At 46.5% G+C, this 23,164-nt stretch overlaps 1 protein-coding gene across 1 annotated transcript; it reads left to right on the top strand.

The window, feature by feature from the left end:
* Nucleotides 1–8,848: 8,848 nt before the first annotated feature.
* On the top strand, nucleotides 8,849–22,117 carry LOC308231319 (aquaporin-3-like). The gene is made up of 6 exons (XM_080636556.1): nucleotides 8,849–9,056; nucleotides 17,337–17,463; nucleotides 17,633–17,770; nucleotides 18,781–18,896; nucleotides 19,643–19,860; nucleotides 20,539–22,117. The coding sequence occupies exons 1-6, from the start codon at nucleotides 8,949–8,951 to the stop codon at nucleotides 20,705–20,707; spliced, it is 876 nt and encodes a 291-aa protein (XP_080492682.1). The 5' UTR covers nucleotides 8,849–8,948; the 3' UTR covers nucleotides 20,708–22,117.
* The last annotated feature ends 1,047 nt before the right edge of the window (nucleotides 22,118–23,164 follow it).

The following is a 23,164-nucleotide window of genomic DNA, read 5'->3' as shown; positions in this document are numbered from 1 at the left end:
TGTGCCAGGCAGAGGGATGAATGAATGACACAATGGCCATGCCAAGCCCCACTCCCTCCTTCCACTCACCGTCATTTCTGCCAGCTGGGTGTATTTGTTGTGGGAGGGGTGGGAGAGCATGTGTGGAGCCAAGGTTGGTGCCTCTTCATAAAGGTTTGCAAGGCTAAGCGGATGCCCTAGATGGGTGCCTGCAATAGATACTCCCCACGCCACAAACGGCATGAGTGTAAGTGATGTTATCTTGCCTTTCAATAATAGGCATCCAATTTGCTGACTCCAGTTGCCCAACCCGAGTCTGATTCAGGTCTCTGTGGGCTTCCTGCAGGATGTGGTGACAGGAGGGGTGGGTGCGATGTCTGAGTGGCGGGCTTGGGAAGCAGGGATAGACATCAAAGACCCATCACCTGCACCTCCCAGCAGGGGCCAGGGGGGTTTCACAACCCAAGCCTGGAGCAGAAGAATTAGTACATCAGTGGAAGGTTAACAGGCAAACAAGGAGAAGAGAGAAGTTCTTTGCTGTGAGGGTGATGAGGCACTGGCACAGGTTGCATGGAGAAGTGGTAAATGCTCCATCCCTGGCAGTGTTCAAGGCCAGGTTGGACAGAGACTTGGATGACATGGTCTACTGTAAGGTGTCCCTGCCCATGGCAGGGGAGTGGAACTGGATGACCTTAAGGTCCTTTCCAATCCAAACCATTCTATATTCTAGATTCTATGAAATGCTCCCTATCCCCAGAGGATCCAGAGCACCCACGTGGGAAGCCCCAGCCACACACAACAGAATTCCATTGACAGATTTTGCTGGGAAATGGTTTCCCAAGCAGGGCATATGGCAAGATACCTTGCTACAGGGTGGGCATATTGGCATCTTGGCAGCATTGTCCTGCTCTTATCACCCCACAGAGCAAGTGGTGCAGCAAAGTGCCTGTGATGGGGAAACTCAAGGCTGCTGCCAGCCTCAGGAGGGGTGACCTCTCCTTTCTGTGTTTTTTGACCACCATTGCTGCTCTTGTCACCTTCCTGTTACTCCTTCTTCGCCAGAATGGAAGTGAACAAGAGCTGTGGTAGGTATGGGACTGCACTACTGGGATTTGCTGTGAGGACTGAATGTGGCAAATGTGGGACTGCAAGAACCATGGGATCCATCGCCTCTGCATCCCAGGAGGAGAGGGATGCAAGGGTTCTCTATGGGTGGAGACACTCCATTCTTCCCTTCACCATGTGCTGCTCTCAGGTCTTATCCTCCTCTCACTGGCAGAGCTGAGGGTTTCCTTGAGAAAAGGGGTGTCTGACCCCAGGAGGGTGCAATTGGAATTGGGGGCTGCTGCCTATGCTATCTACAAATGTACTGGTGACTCATAGGAAAGCATCTGTTCCTGCCTGCCTGATTCCTGGACACCATCCTGGGTCAGGGAATACAGCTCCTGTGGCTTCTGGCCTGGGTGTTCTCAAGATCCATCCCTGCCTTCAGATGTTAGGGATGCAGGATGACTAGAGAGGTCTGAGTTGGGCTGCCTGTAGTGGGAGGGATTGTTCCTACCCGGTCCTCCCCTCTCCTTCCACAAAACACTTTGATTCGATGTGAGTTTCTCAAGATAAAACCCACCCATGTCTTGGGTCATGAAGCAAACTGGGGCTTGGATTTCCTGTATCCACACATGGGATCTAATAAATATGTTGCTGGGAACAAGATTAGCCCTGTTTCAGTGGTCCTAGTTTAGGACTGAAATTCTGAGTATTTCCTACATTCTATTTGGCATCTACCTTTGATGACTCTTCTTAGGGGTTTCAGTGTGTAAATATCTACTATTGTTCCTTCAGAGCAGGCCAAGGAAAAGAGGCCAGGACATTTTTCTGAGGAACTGTTGGCTCTTTTCCCATGGGACATTCCAGGTCAGCTACAGGGTCAGTAAACCAATATAGCTCTATTGAAGGGAAGAGAGAAGACAGTGGCTCTCATCACAACAGCTTTCAAGTTCTTTGCTTTTCCTCAGTGAGATCAAGCTTTCATTGAAGCCTTCAGAGCAGTTTAAATGCTATTCATAGAATCATAGAATAACCAGGGTTGGAAAGGACCTTAAGATCATCAAGTTCCAACACCTCTGCCATGGGCAGGGGCACTCCACACTAAACCATGGCACCCAAGGCTCTGTCCAACCTGGCCTTGAACACCAACAGGGATGGAGGATTCACAATTTCCTTGGGCAACCCATTCCAGTGCCTCACCACCCTCACAGTAAAGAATTTCTTCCTTATATCCAATCTAAACTTCCCCTGTTTAAGTTTGAAACCGTTACCCCTTGTCCTGTCACTACAGTCCCTGATGAAGAGTCCCTCCCCAGCATCCTTGTAGGCCCCCCCTTCAGATACTGGAAGGCTGCTATGAGGTCTCCACGCAGCCTTCTCTTCTCCAGGCTGAACAGCCCCAACTTTCTCAGCCTATCTTCATACGGGAGGTGCTCCATTCCCTGATCATCCTCGTGGCCCTCCTCTGGACTTGTTCCAACAGTTCCGTGTCCTTTTTATGTTGAGGACACCAGAACTGCACACAATACTCCAAGTGAGGTCTCCCGAGAGCAGAGTAGAGGGGCAGGATCACCTCCTTCGACCTGCTGGTCACACTCCAAACTAGCTCATGTCCCATGCTTACTGATGTCTGTCTGTGTAAGAGCTGTCAGGTAAAGGTCACTGTCCCTCTCTTTGGGAGAGGGACACATGGTGAATTTGGAGGTGGACGCTCGTGTCTGTTCAGGTGTTGGGTGTTGCATCCACTGCACAGCCCAGCCCTCCTGTTTACAGCTCTGTTATCTCCACAGCCGCGGGCACTCGTCTCAGGTGGCTTGTCCATGCCAAATCCCTGTTGCATCATGGAATCTCAGAAATGCCCATTACTATGCAGTTCCTTAATGCCTGTTTGCTTAGGGATGATGTTTAATACTTAAACTACCCAGGAAAAAAAAAAAAAAAGTAGGCTAGCATGGAAATTCCCTCAGGATTCAGGTTGGTTTAAAATAAGTTGAAGGAACAAATGTCCCAAAGAAGACAGCAGACTGTTGTCACTTACAGCAAGTATAGGCAAGCTAATTTTGCATTTGCAGAGGTGGATTTAAGGATAGTCCAGATGAACTGATAGTTAAAGTCCTTTGGCAGCTCTGAAGTCATAAGAAGCAATGAGTCTAGTTTGGTCCAAATGTGCTTTTACAGTTCAGGAGCCCAGTTCTCTTCTCTGAGGGTGCAGGTTAGTAGGAATCCCCTTGCAGAGACCACATGAAAGCATGCAAGACTTGGGGGTACAGAATTCAGCCAAGCTACAGAAATCGGGGGAAAAGAGTTAACTGCTTCAGGGAACACTATGTCTCCTTTCAGATTTAACCTAGTATGCTTTCTGCCTTTGCATCTCCTTGGAAAGGAAAACAACTTCCTGGAAAATATCCACAGAACATCTATGTTCTTATTGTTTCTACTCTCCATCCTAAACTAATCCATGTTTGGTTTATCCCTAGTTGCACTTGGGCCAACACAAGCAGTTCTTTTGCTTCCTGATGTAGTTATTGACAGTGATACGTTCAAAATCGGCCTTGGCTTCTATGTATTACCTTATTTGAGCACTTTTGGCCCATACTGGAATGAAGGGACTCCATTTACCTCCTTCTGATATTTCTTTGCACCTCTTCCTCTTTCAGTTTGTCTTTCTTGGGCATGGGTGATCTGAAATTCATGTGATATTGCAGTGAGAGCCCCTGCTGTGAATTGTGGAGCAATATTGAGATTTCCCTGCTCCTATTGCAAATACCGTACCCCATCTATGGAACAAACACCTTTGCATTTTGCAGGTCTGCACCTCCTCAGAGACTAGGGGTGGGTTGCACTATGTGTATCTCTCTCCACATGGGCTAGTTGTTTTAGGCTTCCATTATAGCCAACAAAGAGACACTGCTAAAGTCATCACATGGAGTAGACACCTAAAATGACATCTACGTGCTTTTTGTTCTTAAAGTGATTGTCTCTCTGCTGAGGGACCTCTGTGGTGAGACTACCTGTGTTTAGGTGGAGAACAGGCACACTTTCCATTCCTGGACACATCCTCACCTGGTAGGGAAAGTTCTTGTCATTGCTCCTGACTCACACGTTGGGCTGGTGGAGTTTCACCTCATTTCTGTGTCTTTTGCCTTCAGGGTCTTTGAACTCTCCTGCTGTGGCGCACAGCAGCAGCAGAGTCTCCAAGTCAGGACTGGCTCTGCAGCTCTCAGAAGAACTACTGTCTACACAGAGCAGTTTATGGGACAAGCTCCTGCCCAAACTCTATTTCAGGGGAGCTGTTTATAATAGCTTTCCTTTCAGATGTGTTATTAAAAAGCTTTCTTCTGGAGCAATTGGTTCTTTTCCAGTGTACAGTAGTTATTCTGGTATGCAACTGCTTAAACTGGAAAATGGCTTCTCTACAGGAATGGCATGTGATGAACAACGTTTATTCCTGTAAACTGGGAGCAGCTTTGGGATGAGGAGGAAATCAGATATGACAAGGAACTGCCAGTGGGAACATGCTGTGGGCCCTTATTCCAGTGTAACACTGGGATGTGTCCCTATGAAATACTTCTGAATGGTATGAGGTATAGAGACTCAGCTCAGGGTCACCCTTTCCTCCACTTGGTCCTAACAAGTGGATTTCATGAAGAGCTGTTTTTAGGGATTATACATATAATTCCCATTACTGTATTGTAATTAAAGTCCAAACCCAGTTTGCCAACTTCCAGAATTCTCAGAAGACTTAGATGTCCGAGGAACTTAAATTAGGCTTGCAGTTTTACCTTAAGTTTTTCCAAACACAGATGCCATCAACAACTCTTTGCTGTGTAGACTACCATGGCTCCCTGGAGGAATTTCTTCATTTCTCTAACTCAAGGTGCAGGGCTAAGCACACCCAGACATGAAATGACGCCTGGCTATGTAAATCTGGATAATGAAGGCAGGATGTTTAAATCACTGCACTCAACCCTCCAGCTAGAATGGTTTAGAAAGCATCTAAACTTCCTACCCACTCACTTCCTACCCTGCCTTGCTAGGCAAGCTATAATTTTTATATTTAATGAAATCTTCTGAACATGTCATTGTATTGCTCTGTTGAGTAGGTCATGGGAAGGGGATGGTCAGAGGTATCTTCCAAAGGGATATTGCACAAGGATGAATCCCATCATGCTTTGACCCAGTGACCTCTCTTGGCATAACGGCTTTTGCACCAGGTGACCCAGCCACCAAGTGCAATGGGTGACTCATTACAGACTATTGTGATTCACACTTTTCTCCTTATTGGATTGCACCATCCATCCTGGGATAGGTGAATCAACTCGGCTTGGACAAGATATGGAATCCATCTGTCCAGGTTTATCTATTCAGCTGCTTGAGAAGAAGTCTGGTGGCTTTGTTAAACTTGGTCTTTAATGGGAAAAAATATGTTGCTGGAGGCTTGTAAACTCCTCCTGCAGAAGCCAAGGAGTTTATGAGCCTGAGTTTATTTTGTTTCACAAGAGCTGTTAGGAAAACAGCTGAAGGGGAGCAGCCAAAGATCAGTTCTTCCTTTAAGGTTTCACCTATGTCTTTCCGCTGGAGTGGAGTGACAAGGGAGGGAGCCAAGCGGCAAGGCTGAAACACAAACAGCAAACTTGGAACCTGGGTGTTAGTTTTGGAACTTGTCTAGAAATAACAGCCTGAGCACAGTGAGGTTCTTGTGGTACATTGCACGGTTCTGCAGGAGAGAAAGGAAAAGACCAAAAAAGTGAAATACACTACAGACAAGTGCCCTGTTGGACTAGGGTCAGAGCGCATGGGTTCTAATCTTGGTTTATTCTCGGTACTGCCATATTTGTTGGTCCCAGAAGATATTGGAAGAAAAGGTAGAGATCTATGGAAGGAGCACAACAGACCAATGTCTCTGACTTCTCTGCTGAGCTGACCTTCCTTTCCAATTCGAGTTTCTTCTGTGCAACCATGAGTTTCCATAAGTTAAAGTATTACATTGTCCCCCTCAATGTCTTGCTTTTTTGGCACTGTATGGACTGAGAACTGTAGCTCACGCTAGGCACTTTTGACACCTGATATCTGAATAATGCCATGGTTGACAACAGAAGACCCTTGCTTGAGCTTCTATAGCTTTGGCATGATCACCAGGAGGTCAGGCATGGGTTCTTGTGACAAGAGTTTTGGAAATGTCCTTTCTTTGAGCCTTTGTGCTGTGAAAGAGCATCTTTGAATGTCCATGCAACAATAAGGGCATGCATGTCTTGCTGCATCCACCCAACACTAAGAGAGTCCAAAAGCTCTGAGGGCCCACCTTGTTATTTTTACTTGGCTTAGTTTTCCTTGTTTGCTTCTACTGACTTGTGCACTTCTTCTAAACACCAGGATGTGTACCAGTACCCTGTGCACCAGATACTGCAGGGCATGGGCCTGTTTGAAAACCTATTGCTGCTGATGCACATCTTTGTTTTATGCTTAGATCGTGTGTCCCTGGAGTCCAGCTGAACGGTGTGACCAGGCAATCTTGCCTCAGCACAGAGAAGCTCCAGCACTTGGGGCTTTCAGCCCTCACCCACACTTTGATTAGTTATTGCTTCCGAAAAAATCTTCTGCTTCTTCTAGTGTTGCATCATTGTGCCTTCCCCAAGATCCTTCCTAGATAATAATACGGCTGTCTGTTGGGAAAGCAATTGCATAAGTCTCTATTGCTCATTTTAAGTCATTGGATCTTGGGCTGCAGTGATTCACCCTCACAACGCCCCAAGAAGGGAATCCGATGTCACTGTCTTGAATTTACTGATGGAGAAGCTGAGGTGTGGAAAGGTGAAGGATTTGCCCAGGGTCAGGCAGTGAGTCAGTCGCAAAGCCGGTATCGGAGCACCCACCCCACCCTGGCTCCTTGGGCTTGTGTCTGTCTAGACTTCTCCAAGCACCAGCTTTGATGCTGGTGTTACCACCATCTTCTACCATTAACTTGGGAGCCTAGACCTCTCCCCTCCCTTCACCAGTCGAGAGGAAATGTCTGTATCCTCAGCTCGTAGCCAGAGGGACTCTGATGCTGCAAACAGGAAAAATATACCTACCTGGAGAACATCACACCTCTCCATGCCTCCTGCTCCTCACCTGTCCCTGTCTGGTTTCATGGCCCTTTCCTCACCAGGAGGGGAAGAACAGGATCCAAGAACCCAGTCTAAATAAGCCTGAATAAAACTACACCACATAACACAGCATTTGTACGCTGGTGGTTCAGCAAGTGGCAAAACAGCCCACAGCCCTTACCTTGGGAATTGCCAAATGGGCTAAAACCAGCACACGGCTTCACTTCTGTCTGTGGGGTGAAAAGCATGGAGTAGACTATAAACGAAAGGTGAGAGCAGCAGGAGGAGGAGGCTGTGGATCCTGCACTGTTCGAGTGATGCACAGCAAGAGGCTGAGGGGAGAGGTATGGAAATAGGATGAAAGATCGGAGCCCTGATTGCTGGTTTGCACTGACCGCAGCAAGCACACATGGGGCTGATGGAGTGCTTGCTGTAGTTCAGAAGAACCCACTGATGCTGGCTATAGCAGTCTGGATTTGAGCATAAAGAAATGAGGAAAGTTTCCTGTCCCTGTGATTATGTTTGGACCTGAGTGTTTCCCTGCATTTGATTCCTCTCACATTATTGCTTTCTTAACGACATTCCTGACTCTGCTTCTTGGGCTGGCTGCAGTTTCTACACGAAATAAAGGTCCATTCACTGCTGCACTAAAAATCCCTGCCTTTTCAACAGGAAAGTTGATGGTTAAATATGGGGAAGAAGAAAAGCCAGCCGTCTGTGGCTTTGCAGAGGAGGCAGGGGAACAAATCCAGGAAAGGGGTCTCCTTCAATGCTCCAAATTCTGCTCTGTCAAGCCCTGGTGAGTCAAGGAGCCCAGGGAATTTTTACTGCTCATTTAACAGAAACCAGATGCCACCAGTGGCACGCATCCTGCTAGCAGCCCTTACCCCAGATGGTACTGACTGGGACAGCTTTCGTTCAGGCCCTCCCATAGAATTGTCCCAGGGTGACATGGGATGTTACAGAGGATGAAAAGGCAGCAAGGGCTGGTTGCTGCGAGGCTCAGTGAGCCTGTGGGCTCCTTGTCAAGGTCCTGTGACAGGGACTGGCTCTGCACTGGGGATCTCTCATGGCTTTTCTTCAGAGCTTTCATGGGGAGCTGCAAATGCTCTCTCAAAGCCCTGAGAGATGGAGATAATCTGTCAACACACAGGAGTTTGGATCCAGAGGCAGGTTTTCATAGAGGGAGATCTGGTCTGGCTTCTTGGTACCACTTCAACTGGGTAATTCCTGGAGTCAGGAGGTGCCTTGGTGTCAGCTGGCAGGACAAGTATGGGGGACCAAACCCTCCTGCCCCACTACTGCAAAAGCCCCTGCAGCCTCTGAACCAGCACTAGCAGTTCTTCTGGAGTGCTCTTCACTTTGACATCCTGCAGGAGCTTAGGAGGGAAAGCACGCCAAAAGCAGGGCACTGTGATCACGCAAGCGGGCTAAGGCACTGCTCAGTCTTATGCATTTGGCTTTTATCTCTCCAGCTGAAGTGGAGAGGAGCAGATGTGGCCTCGTGTTAGGTGCCCAGTGATGACAACAGCAGGGGTTTGAGCAGGACAACTCTGCCACGTTTGTCCTTCCTTTGAAACTCCTGCACCTTTTGCTCACCTACGAGAGCAACAAAGTGGAAAACCACCCGCTCTGCCTCATGCTGAAAAGGAGGGGGGGATAAAACAAAGTTGGGTTTGAAGAGAGAGTGGAGGGGGTGTGGTTACCCAGGAGGTGTGTCAGGCACCACTCAACTTACTTATAAGCAAAGGCAGCTATACTGGGCAAGAAACCTTGCTGAGACTTCATCAGCTGCTGCCTTTTCTCTGACACTGCTTGACCGGCACCTCTGCTGCGATGGGGAGGCAAAAGGACATCCTTTCTACTATTGAGGAGCGCCTCAGGATCAGAAACAAGCTGGTGCGGCAAGCTCTGGCTGAGTGCCTGGGGACGCTGATCCTGGTGGTGAGTCTGTGCGATGTTCTCTGACCCTGGGTGTAAGGGGAAATTGTCCCGATGAAGGGGATACGCTGCTGCCAGTTTGCACTAGGGATGAGCCCAGCTCCAGTGCGACCTGTTGTGACAGAGCTACGGGAGAAATCCCTGCCTGTTAGAGAAGTATCCATGCAAGTTGTTTTAGGGTGAACTTTGGGGTTGCTGGCAAAGGGTGGGCTCTGCAGAACTTGTTGGGTGTTTGGGGGCTTTTGTGTATCTATGAAGTGCAGGGAGCAAAAAGCCTCTGTGTAAGCAGCAAGTGGTTTGTGAGAGAGTATCCAAAACTTCCTTTCTGTCTGCCCTGGAATAACTTCTTGGCAATGGAATACTGCAAGTGTTATCACCCAGGGGAGTGAAAGCCTTTTCCTCACCTCGCTTTGTTTTTCTTGTGCATCCTATAGAGAAGAAGTAGCCAGAATTCAAACTGCTGCAGTGTTTTTTTGCTGCGGGTTCCTCAGGGTCTTATCAGCGGGGCTGCATGACACCACACAGCCCTTGCTGGCAGCTGATGGGGACCTTGTGTTCACCACGTATGTGACAGTGCCAAAGCTGCTGGTCAATGTGGTTTTAGGTGGTGAATGGCAGCAAAACTCTCCTGCCTGTTTTAGTGCTCGGTTTCCAAAGGGAGGGCATATAAGGGATAAAGCAGGGTAGGTAAATGTATAAGTACCTTAGTCTATAGATGTTTTGAGCTGCCCTGGCTTGCTTTGAAGTCGAAGGCAGACGTGAACAGCTAGGACATTTGTGTGTGAGGAGTGGTGGGGAGAATACCCATGTAGCAAAACTTTGACAAGGACATCTGGCTTTGGGCATCCGTATCGAAAAATGCAGGACTGCCCAATGGGCCACAGGTTTTGTGCGTTGGTGTTGCAGCAGAAAAGAGCTGGTGTGCCCACAGTGAATATCTGCAGGCAAAAGCTCCTCTGAAGTGGTGTAAATCCAGACCAATCCTACAGGTTTCAGTGCAGTGAGTGTGGTTTTACACCTTTTTGCAATGGATGGCAGGACTGTCTGGGGAGAAATCTAATGGTTAGGGGCTGAAAGACGAGGAAGGCTTGATGAAGCTACACGTGTGCTTGGGGAAAAATGGAGAAAGGCTGACATATGCTTTCATTAATAAGATTATTGTTTTGGTGAGGAAGTGGGCTTGTGACTCTTCTGGGGGAGGACAGGGGACTCTGTGAAGACCCTGTAAAATGTGACCATTCTTAAGAGAGCTGTTTCACACCGTGCAATGGCTGTCAGAGTGACCCAGCTTTGGTGATATGCAAACAAGTCCTGTTGATTTTTCAGAGAAGGGTTATTTGAAATTGAGGTAGATAGAAGATGATAGGAAAGTGGTTAAGAGGTAGAACGTTGCTGTCTGTGAATCATTGATGTTACTGCAGTTAGACTCAGGATTGAAGTAAGGTAGGGCTTGTAAGGTGAAATAATGTCTCCTGCTAGTCAAGTTAATACTGCTGAGAAACAAGGGAACTCTTTAGCCAGGTGTATCTGAGCTTTCAGAAGAGCTCATGATCCAAAAATTCTCCTGACAGTATTAGTTGGCACAACAGAGACTATTTTCCCTACAGCCTTGCCGCTCCAAGGCAGAGAGGAATTATGGTGTTCTCTGAGCCTGAGGAAGAGTTTGGTCCAAAATCATACGGAGCTTCCAAAATGAGGGTGCTAATGGGCACCTATCAGCCAGGCTGGATGCTGCACTGGCAAAAGTGAGCAGCACATGCCTTGTCCTCGGGGGCACCACACCTGGTATGTTTTAAAGTGTGTGTACAAGCAGGTTCCTTGTTCAGGAATTCCTGAGTGTTCCCGGGCAATGAGTATGCTGGATTTAGTGACACACTCTATTCTGTCTTATAGGTCTTGTGAAAGTCACCTAGGATCTCCTGCAGCATTTCTGCAGCGGATGGAGGGCTGTGGGCACTCTGTGTGGGAGAAGATCGGGTGGGCTGGTGCGAGAAATGGGAAAGTCCCGAACATGGTGGATGCTCCTGGGTTGTCAGTCAAGAACAGGGTATGCAGAGAGGGAAGTGGGTTCCAGGACAGCAAGCCTGCAATATCTGAGGAAAGCCCTGGGATCCATGAAACCATCTTCAAGGGAGATGGAGTTGACGGATCACAAATGTGTCTAGAATGGATTTAATGTTTGATATTGTTCACACTGAAATCAACTTCCTGAGCACCGAGGGAGGGAAGCTGTTGAAAGTTTGCAGCTTACTTTAAATTTCACTGTGTAATGTAAAACTTGTCCCACCGTGGATATTGGCACGGCTTCAGCTTCTTCCCTCCTTCCTCTCACTTGCGTAACAACCACAATGAGCTCAAACTTTTCTACAGCAAAGATATTTTGGACCCCTGCGAAGTCTCTTTCCCAGCAAGAATTGACCTAGGACTCTTTAATTTTCTAAGGAGGTTGTAAAGTTAGAGAACGTTAACACAGAACAGTGCTCTTTTTCTAAGATAAGATAAGAAAAATAGTCCAGTTGAGGCAGCCAAGTAGCTGAATAGCTGAGTAGCGCGAAGACGAGGTGCTCTCTACTTGCAAGCTGCTTTGTCTCTGTACAACACCTTGCACAAGGTGGTTTTAGTCTATGGGCAGCATCCTTACCGTTACTAAAATAGTAATGCTGATTCTACCTTTCCTTTGATACTTAGGGTGACTATTTCCAGCGTTCATGTTCCAAGTGGCTGGAAGCACTGCTTGCTGGCAGTAGTTAAGCAATGCAAATGCTGAAGGCATTTTCCAAGTCGCTTGCTGTTTGTGTTATTACTGTAGCAACTCACTAAAGCCAGATTTCCAGTAGCAGGTCTCTGTGCCTCCCTTAAAGGCTCGATCTGTTAGCCTTGCTCTGCTGGCTATAAATACGAAAGAGCTCTCTGTTCACCTTTTACATCTGCAGGACAAGTAATTGCTGCTTGTAATTGGTTTCCAAGTCAGACTAACCGATTCACTGCTGTTGAGGCACAAAGAAAGAACAGAACAATTCCTAATAGCTTTCCAGTCAGGGCTGCCTTGACTTTGTAGCTGGGTGGGAGCTGTTTGGGGTATGAGTGTGCTGCAGACCACAGAAACCAGAATAGCAAAGTGGTTGGGATGATCAAGGCGAAGGGAGCCTCATTTAACTGTTGGCAATGCAGAGCTTGACGTTGCCGCTCATCCCGCAGCCATCCGGGGAGGCACTGCAGTTCCCACAGCCACTGTTCAGTTTGTGCAGACTTTCCTGCTTGTGACATTCAGAGAATGTGATTTTTATGATATTTTTGATTTTTAAAATGTATTTTCTCTGTTAATGCTTTTTGAGGCTTTAAAAAGGGCTGGAAAGCTTTGCTGTCAGCATGTCGAGCGCTGCTGATTCTTCTCTGCAAAGGATCTGTAGTGCAGTGTTGTAAGCATGAGATACTATGTGTGGCACAACTTTCCTTAGACACTCATATCTCTTGAGTCCTGCAGCCCTGCCTGGCTCTGGGACAGCGTGTGGGGCAGAAAGAGCCGTTATGTGACAGACCATCTGCCGCTGCCCTACCCCATAAAACTGCTTCTGTCCAAGCTGGGTTCAGCCATGCTGGGCAGAAACATGGACTGTGGAGGTCTAATGTTTTTCCTTGCTTCGCAAATTGTGAATGATGACCACTCTGGTTGTTGGAGAGGTGCTTTGGGGAAAGGCGAAAATGACAGTGCTCCTTGCACTGTCTTCATGGCTGGTCACCCCAGCCACATGGGCCATGGAGCAGAGGAAGATCTCTGCATGCTGCTTGAGCAGAAACATTAATGGCAATGGATGTGTCTTCAGATCTACCCAGACCTGGGTTTTACTCCTTGGGGAGGGCAGCAAGAGGCCATAGGGAGACTTACGGTGTCTTTAACCCCCTCTTGCTTTGGGTTGCAGAGAAGGACTTAGGAGGTTGTTTTGAACTTGCTGTGAAGTGATAGCTCTCTGTTCCTTCCCTCTCGGCCTCCCCTTGAAGGGACTGTAGGGTAGTCCTAAGTTTCACCCTGATATGAAGAGCGGTGCTCCCTTGTGTGCCTGATGCTTAAAGTCTTCCATCAATATCTTGGAGTCTCTCCCTTCAAGGATCTGCAACCTTCAGAGCAGACTCAGGGTTTGACTGCCCTTCTGGCATCTTCCCCACTAACTAGAGGGCAACAAGTGCCTTTCCCATCCACCAGTGTGATTAGGGTAGATTTACAGCAGGCTTCTTGCCTAATCTCTGCTTTATTTGCTGGCTGAAGAGGAAAGATGTAATTCAGGTAATAACACTCCTCCTGGGCTACGCCAACAAAACTTTCCCAGCTTGATTCACAGATCAGTTTGTCTGAAGTCTGAGAGCAAATGCACCCAGGCCTTTTGTGTTGCGCCTGGAGGTGTGAAAAAGCACTGGTGAAGAAAAGAGAATGCAAGAAAGAGAAGAAACCTGGCTGAGCACTGTATTCCTCTTGGCAGCTTTCTGCAAGGTCTGCCTAGAAGTTCAGATGGCCATTCTTCTTCATTAGCTTTTTCAATTTGTTTGTCCTCCAAGGTCTTTTCCTACCAGCCCTGACTGGCTCCGGGTCTTTCTCATGTCCAGTCTTCGATTCAGGGTGTTTTCACCTTGATGACAACGCCAAATGGCCGTTCTCCAAACATGCCCTGGACAAAGGGAGTTTAAACTTTCCCCGAGTATGGAGTTTCACCTAGCGACCTGCTACCTCTTCCTGGTTTTACTGCTTCTGGCTGTCCCCTCCTTTGTACTGGGGGGTACTGCTCCCCTCTGGTGTTTGTCAGCCCCTTCACCCTTGAACCAGTTCAGCTCATCCTGAGAACATGGATTTTGTTGTTTTTTGCAGTACGAGGAGTTGGATCAGCTCATGAGGAGTGAGAAGCTTTCCTTTTGTTAGGGAAGGCATTAGATGTGCTAGAGCCAGTAAGATGAAATTAAGGAGCAGGCTTCCATTAACCTGGTTAATGGATGCATTGACCTCAATTCCTATGAGAGTAGTTTTAATACATCAGGCTGTTTTGTTGCAGTCATTTTCTTAGCACTTTAAAAGTGCTTTTGAACTTGGCTAGTGTATCACAGGAGTATAACAGGTGACTGCCAAGAGAGGTGCTAACCTGAGTTTCTGCTGGGGATGTTCTTCCAGTAATGTCTTTGGTCTTTTATTTCATTTTCTTTATAGCAGTGTTGGAGGCAGACTATTAAACTCAAGAGAATGAGAGAATCAAGAGAATGAGTCATCTCCCCTTGGGTATGCACCACTGTCCCTGATCATAGTGATATAATATCGACTAGGAATTTTACATCCATTGCACGCACTTAAAAGCCACTGGGATGAACACTGAAGTGCTTTTATATGACCTTCCTTGTCTTTATACTCAAGCAGCTCCTAAACACTTTTCCACAAGTACTGGTGAAGGAAGACTTAAGAAATGGATGCTGAGGGTCTCCTGTCCCTCTCTGCTGAGGGAAAAGGAACCGAAAAGAAAACTAACAAACAACAGAAGTGGAAATAGTGTGGTTAAAAATTGGAATAACCACTACCACAAAAAAAACTTTGTAATGCCAAGCCACTTGCCACAAAAGCAGGGGTGAGCATGATTTGAAATGGTTCTTAAAAGTCAAATGCCATGGGTGGATGTCACACATTAGAATATATGTTCATGCTGAGTGGACGTCACTGGTGTAAGATGGAATTGCAGACATACATGTCAAGGTTCAAACCTGTTCCTAAATATCGCCTTACACTTTTTATCTGCTGAGGGTCAAGTTTTCTACTGTTACATTGAATTAAGCCAAATAGTGCTCAGGGCTCATCTGATAAATAATTGTAATGCTCCTGTGGAGCAGCTCTGGGGTGTTTTTGCACGGCCCATAGACTCTCCTCTGCAGAAAAGCTGGAGAGCTATTGCTGGGTGCAGAATGGGGGAGAGGAGGATGGGGAATAACCTCTTGAGAAACGGCAGAGCTGGCATCCCTCCAGGTTAAGGGAAGACCTTTGTGGGTGAACAGGGAAGTGGAGGGGGGGAAAAACTTTACTCTGTGGTTTCTGCAACCAAAAGGTATGTGGCTAATGAGCCAACCACCATCCACTTGCAGAACTGCCAGTTCTTTCACAGTGAATAACACGAATACCTTCATCACTGGGAAGGACCTGGGGTCAACCCTGTTGAACTCTGATATCCGCTGCAGCTTCTTGTGGACCCACACCCCTCCATAGTCAGGCTGATGTGTTGTGTGGTCTTAGAGAGGCAAACGCCACAGCCAAGTACTCTCTCCAAACCTATCTAAAGCATGCTGGGGCCCATCTGTAGTAAGAGAAGGAATGGATGTCACCTTGGTCATTGGCCAGTATTTATTTGCTCAGTTGGAGCTATTATGCTTCCTTTGGTGGTTGGGTGTTGCTGGGAATGATGGCTCTATTTGCTGCACAACAAGACTCACCTTTTCTGCCTTTGGGGTGTCTTCTGTGCCATGGTTTCCCACCTGGGCAGCTCAGGGTTAGGACACTGAAGGGCCTGTTTTGACTGCAGCCTATATAAAGCAGTGCTGGCCATTCTTCTCATTAACTAACAAGTTCTACAGGTTCCTTTGTCCTTTCCATGTCAGGTCCTGTGTTGGGGACCTGGCCTCCTGTCAAGAGACACCTGTGTACAGTGTCCACCTTGTGAGTCAACCTGCAGTCTTACCTGGCTGCTCCTTTCCATGTAGGCTATGTGCAGTGTTTGCTTTGTTAGTAATTCATCTGTTGTCAAGAGGATGGGAGGGGAATAGTTAGGTGTGTTTTGGCTTTGCCCCTGATCCAGGTTGTGTGTTGCCCAATGGTTATGTTCAGTATTGGCAGGAGAGGTGAAGACAGCTACCCCTGCTGCCTTCGTGCTTATTTGGTGCCTTGTCCCCTAAGAACAGATACTGCCTCTGTGGCAACGGAGTAATTCTGAGATGATGGAGTTCACAGAAGCAGAAAGTCTTGTGGGTTTATAGGTATATTTATGCAGTTAAAAGATTTAAGTTAAGCCTTGACCCCTAGATTTGAGAATCTCTGGAAAAAGCTGTAATTCCTGTTCTAGTTTAAGGATGCTCTCAGTACCTGCTTATGTGATAATCCCGGGTGAAGTGAACACCAAGAATCAGTTCAGGTGGAGTCACTGGAAGACACAAACATACAGATTTTAGGATTAGGGCTTCTTAAATTACAAGATGGGTTTCGGTAAGACTTGACAAGGCAGAAAGCCTCCAGCTGGATGAGCGATGAACTGAGCTGCCAGGGAAAACTGGTTTGGATTCTTAAGATTCTAGTTTGGCTTGAAGCATAGGAAGATGGTGTTTGGATGTGGTTGGGAAGAGAAGGTTCACCTGTTTGGAGCAAATGCCTTTCAGCAAGAGCACATGCCTCTATTAGCTACTGCAACACCCTTTATCACCCAAAAGAAACAGCTTTTGTTCACCAGAGTGCTTGGTACACACCTGCTCTTGGACATAAGGCCAAGCCTCTGATTGTGCTGCTGGTGGTCTCTCTGGTAAATGGACTTTTCTTGATGGTGTCTGTGCCATGTTGGTGCTGCTGGGACAGGCCAGCTGTGGTCATCTGTTACGTGGCTTTGCCATAGGAAGGATATGGGTGGTGTGGAATGTGCTCAGAGGGATGCTGTAGGCTGTGCTCAGAGTGGCCACAGCAGAGTGTACCTTGGGGCTGGGACAAATGTGAGCACCTCAGCTCTAGCAGGCAGCTCCAGTCCCTCACTGGCAGCCAGTGCCACCTGAAAGAAGACTCCATGAATATCAGACTGAATATGTCCTTCCATCATGTCTGTATTTCCAGGCATTAGCAAAATTATCCCCTTCCAATCTATGTGTCAAACAATTGTTAGCCTTCTAACAATGAGGTACCCAGACCCCTCATCTGAACAGTTGCACTGTAAATACCTCGGTCCAGGATGCTCTCTGGCTCATTCTTCTCACCTACCATCTTAAAATTAGATGATTGGACAAAGACCTCCAACCTCCTGTTGTCCAATCTTGCTTTTGGCTTTTGCCATGGTTTTGGCCCCCCCTTACAGGAGATAGGCTTGTCCTGTGTCCCTTCTCCTTCCCTGCTGTCCCTAGAAGTAACACCTAGGTACTCTGACCAAACATTGAAGCTTTGAAGGCTTTGAGTCATGCATGGGCTGTGATGGTGCTTGCAGGTCTAAGTGGAGCTCTTGCAGGCATTGGTCAGCAACTTGTCCTGATGTGAAAAGGAGAGGGTAATTTCAATCCTTTTTTCTCCCCTAGCTGTTTGGCTGTGGCTCTGTGGCACAGACGTTTCTCAGCAGAGGGTCTCATGGAGGCTTCCTGACTGTCAACCTGGCCTTTGGCTTTGCTGTAACACTTGGCATTCTGATCGCAGGGCAGGTATCAGGTACGTTGTGTTCCATGTGGGCTGGATTTCACTTGTGACGATTGTCATGTAGACCTAGATGGCTGTACCTTTCCTATTTGGCACTGGTACGGAAAACAGTGTCCCTTGGCTCATCTCTGGGACCCAAATTCTGCCTGTAAAAGTACACTAATCACCAACCTCTCTGCAGGTGGACACCTGAACCCAGCTGTCACCTTTGCCATGTGCTTCTTGGCCCGGGAGCCCTGGATCAAGCTACCAGTTTATGCCTTAGCTCAAACCCTGGGGGCTTTCCTTGGAGCTGGCATAGTCTTTGGGCTCTACCATGGTAAGTGAAGAAACCTTCTGTATTTACTGGGGTGAGACTATTGCTCTTCATGACTCACTGCAAAGAGGCTTGTTTCCAGAACAGAGAGAGGCGTTTTCTTGCAGAGCAGTGATAGGACAAACTTCTTTACCATGTTTCGGGGGGGTGAGTGGTGGCCTGGGGTGTGCTGTTCCTATTCTCATGATGCTGGGTTCAAGCCTCTTCCAATCGATCTGAAGGCCAACCAGCATTGTCAATGTACAAGTCTTTGTCCTTGGGTAACGATCACTGGGCCTTTGGATGGCCTTTTTTGTATCTAGTGTACGGACTAGAACAGATCTTTCAGAAAAGCCAATGAAACATTAATAGTGATGGAGATTTTATATCTGTGCGCCTTGGAAAGCATAGCAGAAATCCAATTCCTTATGCATCTGTTCCTCCTGATGTTCCTGAGAAGACTGCCACCCCAGCAATAGCACCAACTGGTTTTCACCTTGGAAACCTAGGTTAGTTAGCCATCTTCCACGTAGTGATAGGCAAGGGGCTGACTGCTGTACAAGACAACCCCAAGAGGTGAAACTAATTGCGTATTGGTTTAAAAGAAACTGCATGATCAGCCCAAAATCCTATCTGCTGCAGATCATCTTCACATCAATACCTCATGTCTTGGTACCAAGACTCATACTACAGGCATTTTAAGTAACCTGTGAGAGAGATTTGGAGTCATTTTAGTGTTTACTTTTTGGCTGTAACTCTTTTTTGGTGTATGACAAACAAGAACTATTAGAATCAGGGACTTGGGCCATCTGCACCTGAGCCTGACTGGAAAATGCTGTGGTGGATCACACCCTAAATTTTCCAAATGAGTGTTTGCTCTACAGCAAATGATTTTGCAACACAGAACACTTGGGGAATTGTATCTCAATATTCATGGCTCTGTGGAGCCTACCCTGTAGTATCTTCCAAGCAGGGTCCTCTCTCTGAGGCGTGTTGGAAAATGACTGACCCGTCTTTCTTCCCATCCCTCCCAGACGCCATCTGGGATTTTGACAAGACTGAACTGACCGTAGGAGTGAATGGCACTGCTGGAATCTTTGCTACCTACCCATCTCCGCATCTGAACCTTGTGAATGGATTCTTTGACCAGGTAAGAGGGAGCTGGGAGGATGCAGGTACATTGGAAGAGAGATCTTTTGGGTTAGCTATCGGCCTCTCCTTTAGTTGGACAATGAATTGCAATCTAAAGAAAAGATATCCAGAAAGGTTTTTAGAGCAGACACATGTATCTCACTAGCTCATAGGAAGAGCAAAGCCAGAAAGGACCCTTGCAGCCAGAAGGCTTGTGTTAAGGGGATTAAGTGGTATAACACTGTCCAGTTACACTGGTATCCAGTGAAAAGGATATCACTTGCTTCCAGCCTCTGAAGAGCCACAGTATGAGAAAGAATGGTTCTTTTTCTCTCCCACTGTACTACCGTGGCTGTTGCACAGCCCAGAGGTCAACTGGGTGTGGAGTGATGGTTCGTGTTGGAGATGACTGTCTCCTCCTTAAAGTTGCCATCCATCACAAAGAAACAGCAGCCTCCCAGCCATGGCAGGTTGAAAGCAGGTTCAACAAGAGGCTGCTCAAACAGTTATTCATAGCTCTTCCATGGGTAGGGAAAAAGGTGTGGGCTTGATTGAGCCTGTGGGTTTCCAGGAGGAGCACATTTCACTCTCCCATTCCCATAGGTGCTCAATTTACTGTGGTCTGATAATGCCGTGGAATGACTTAGTGAAGATATTCCAGTTTAGAGAGTAAGTCCTAAATGAATGGACTTCAGAGCAGTTAAATAACTTGATTAAAATACTGATGTGGATTGAATTCTTCTTTTTCTTCCCTGCCCTCCTCAGTTCATTGGCACTGCCGCCCTGATTGTTTGTGTCTTGGCTATTGTCGATCCCTACAACAACCCTGTCCCCACTGGGCTGGAGGCTTTCACAGTTGGCTTTGTTGTCCTCGTTATTGGAACCTCCATGGGCTTCAACTCTGGCTATGCTGTCAACCCTGCCAGGGACTTTGGGCCTCGTCTCTTCACAGCCATTGCTGGCTGGGGCACTAAAGTGTTTTGGTAAGTGCTTGCCAGTAAAAACCTTGTGCAGCAAGGGGTCCAAATAGGTGGTAGCTCTGGCAAAATAAAGGGTCTCAGCACTCACGAGGTATCTTTGGTTCATATAAATCTTTTAAAAAGACAATTGCTCCGCTCCAACTACTTAAGAAATTGCAGAAGTTTGGCAGTTTCCAGTGGTGAGAGTAAATGACCCAACTTTGTTATCAAGGAAGAAATCTAGGAGCACCCATGCGAAGTTCAGGAACACCTTGAACATGAGCCTATCATCATTCTTTTGGTGGTAGAAAATGGAGTGTGCTTCTTATACTTGGATTTTGTTGTTGCTGGGGACAGTTGAGAGCAAAACAGGGTATATGTTATTAAAGCTGTTTTTCCTGCAAGCAGTGGGAGGGAAGTGAACGTGCATAGTTCAGGCACTGCAAATGCTTCTCTTTCTTGATGGAGAAACAGTATTAAAACTCCTGGAAGTAGCTGTTCTGAATAGTTTGTCACCTTGAGAAGCAGAGGGGGCAATATCTCCTTGGAAATTGCCATTCACATGTGGATAGTATTGCCTTTTGCAAGTCAATGGTGATGTTTAGGAATGACCAGGTCATTCGTTGTTCCAGACCCAATAGTGAATATCCTAAGGCTTAGGCTCTTACCTTATTCACTTTTTTTTTTTTTTTTGTTTTCCAGGACTGGTCATCAGTGGTGGTGGGTTCCAATTGTTGCTCCTTTCCTTGGGGCTATTGCAGGAGTGACTGTTTACCAGCTGATGATTGGATGTCACGATGAGCCTTCTCCACCTGCCTGTGAGCAGGAAACAGTCAAGCTGTCTAACGTAAAGCACAAGGAAAGGGTCTGAGGAAGCTGCCATCCAGATCTGGCAGATATTCGTTACTCAGGACTGCAGTTGGCAAAGAGGAAGGAGTTAAGAAGAGCTTCAAGAACAACAGGAAGACCTATTTTTCCTGTCTTGAGATATTTTAGCCTTTTTTGTGTATATCCCCAGTGCATTTTCTTTAGGCATTTTCCTGTGAGCGTTTCCCCAAATGCAGTATCATGAAATCTTTCCCTAGTAGAAGGGGGTGGAGGACTGTAGGAGTCAGAGAAGTGGGCATTACTGTCCAGCACCTGCAACATGGGCCAGGTATTCAGGAATCTGGAGCCCTTTTAGTCTGTGTTGCTGGCCTTGCCTGCGAACCTGGCAAGCTGCTTTTCCCTGTAGAGTGGGGATCACGCAAAACTTAAATTGTTCTGCTAGCATGGAATGGAAACTCCTACATCCTTGAGAAGAATTTGCCAGTGAGTCTATTGTCGATCAAATTCATGCTTGGTGTTGCTCTAAAGTCAATAACTTGGCACCAGGAATGAACTTGCCTGAAGGATTTCTATTGGTCAAACTGTCTATATCTCCCATGAATTCCTAGAACATTATATCAATCAGCTGATCTATAGTATCAGAGCAGAGAGTGAGAATGCTCTGGATTTTCATTTAATATTAAGATAAAGTGTTTACAAACCACTGCGCCCTGGTGTTCTAATCAGAATTGTTAACATTGCCAGCTCCTACAAGATAATATTGGATATCTGAAATCATTGTTCTAGCCAGAGGCTAACCTGGAAAGAAAGCTTGGCTCCCTGTAGCAGCCTTTCTAATTAATCAGCTTTGTATATAAACTGCAAGCAGCTAATAACCAAGTTCCACTGGAAACATGGTGTTGCTACAGTGGTGTGTGTTCATGTGAATTTTACAATAGTGTTTCATTTTGGGTTTTTTTTAATAGATTTATATGAATATACTCCTTAAAGCTGTTACTAAATACTAGGGTTGGGATGAGCTCATTTAAAGATGCGTGGGAACTGCCTAGTCTCCGACAGCTTTGAGATACTGTTGATTTTCTTGGGGTGGCCTTAGATTGTGGCATTATGTTGCTGGAGTGCCTCTTTTTCTACCTGTGGGAGTTACTGGGGTATCCCTGGTACTCATGGCTGAGAGGCTGAGGTCAGGTACCTCCTGTACTGGCAGTGCTGGCATCTTAGGGGATTTCTGGCTCTCCCGATACCATATTACTTCAGAGTATTTGAAACAAGCAGCATCGGTTGTGAAAGAATTTATAAGTCCCATGCATTAAAGAAACTCTTTCAAAGCCTGTTTCTTTAATGTGTGAATTCCTTATAACTTTGTGCACATTTCCGGTAGCTAAAATTATGTATTCTTTTTGGGTTTTTTTGCCTTTTTAAAAAATAAAATATCGATACTCATACTGCAAAACTTTAGTGTTGGTTGTATTATTAAGCAGCTGCCAGTAAACTTCACCCTTTCCCTCTTCAGCCCATAGGAGGAAAACGGAATTAACCCTTTCAGGCAATACACATACATGTGGCTGCCCCATTCCTGACAGTGTTCAAGGCCAGGTTGGACGAGGCTTGGAGCAACCTGGATTAGTGGAAGGGGGTTTGCAACTGATGATCTTTAAGGTCCCTTCCAATCCAAACCATTGTGTGATTCTATGTTCCATTTGTATTTTATTCCTTTCCCTTTTGGGCTTGGCTTTAGAGGCAGGTGGGAGGAGATGGGGTGGCTGCGCTCAGTATGAAGGTGTTCTGCCAGGTGTCTCTTTCTTTAAAGGCAGAAGAACCAAGAGGTCAGCAGGTGCCCCTTGCCTTTTGTACTGTTTAATTCTCTTACTACCCTCTCACTTAACGCAGTTGTGAGTATGGAGTCCTACTCTGCATTCAGTGTACTGTCCAGCATCACCCAGCGTATTTCACTTGTCACTTTTATTAGCTGTGCCACACAAGGAAAGGTATCACAGACCTGAACCAGTGCTCACAGAGTTGCACAAACAACTTCCTTCTATCCTGTGTCCTCTGTAAATAGTTATTGTTGCTTTTTGGCTGATTTGTGTATTGCTGTATTTTTCCTGTATTAATTTTACTGCCTTAAAGTAACTCGTAACTTCCCATATGGTGCCATACTGAACAATTTGGCGATGTCTGGATGAATGTGGTTTCCTGCAATTCACCAACTAGAAATCAGAGGGCTTTTCATGAGAAAGTTGCGAAGTTTGATACTCTCTACCTGCAGTCAGCATGCTACTTTATTACATTCTTATCTTGAAAGTTTATCCTTCAAAATCTGTGTGTGTAAGTCAAGTCTTGCATAGTACTGTGATCAACTAACATAGCTGCAGATCAACTAGCAATTCCCATTTACCTTCAGGACTGTTAGTCCTTTTTCTAATCTTCTACCACATTACATCTTTAACTGGTTTGATCATATATTGAAATTCTTACTATAGGCCCTAAGACTTTTTAT

Source organism: Psittacula echo, assembly GCF_963264785.1.
Source record: "Psittacula echo genome assembly, chromosome: Z".
NCBI classification, from domain to species: domain Eukaryota; kingdom Metazoa; phylum Chordata; class Aves; order Psittaciformes; family Psittacidae; genus Psittacula; species Psittacula echo.
This window is presented reverse-complemented; position numbering and strand designations above follow the sequence as displayed.

Bases quoted from the DNA above. Each gene is read 5' to 3' on its own strand.
- LOC308231319 (XM_080636556.1), top strand. From the start codon at position 8,949: ATGGGGAGGCAAAAGGACATCCTTTCTACTATTGAGGAGCGCCTCAGG. The intron at 17,771-18,780 runs GTAAGTGAAGAA...CATCCCTCCCAG, and splicing joins AGTCTTTGGGCTCTACCATG to ACGCCATCTGGGATTTTGAC. The intron at 19,861-20,538 runs GTAAGTGCTTGC...TTTGTTTTCCAG, and splicing joins TGGGGCACTAAAGTGTTTTG to GACTGGTCATCAGTGGTGGT.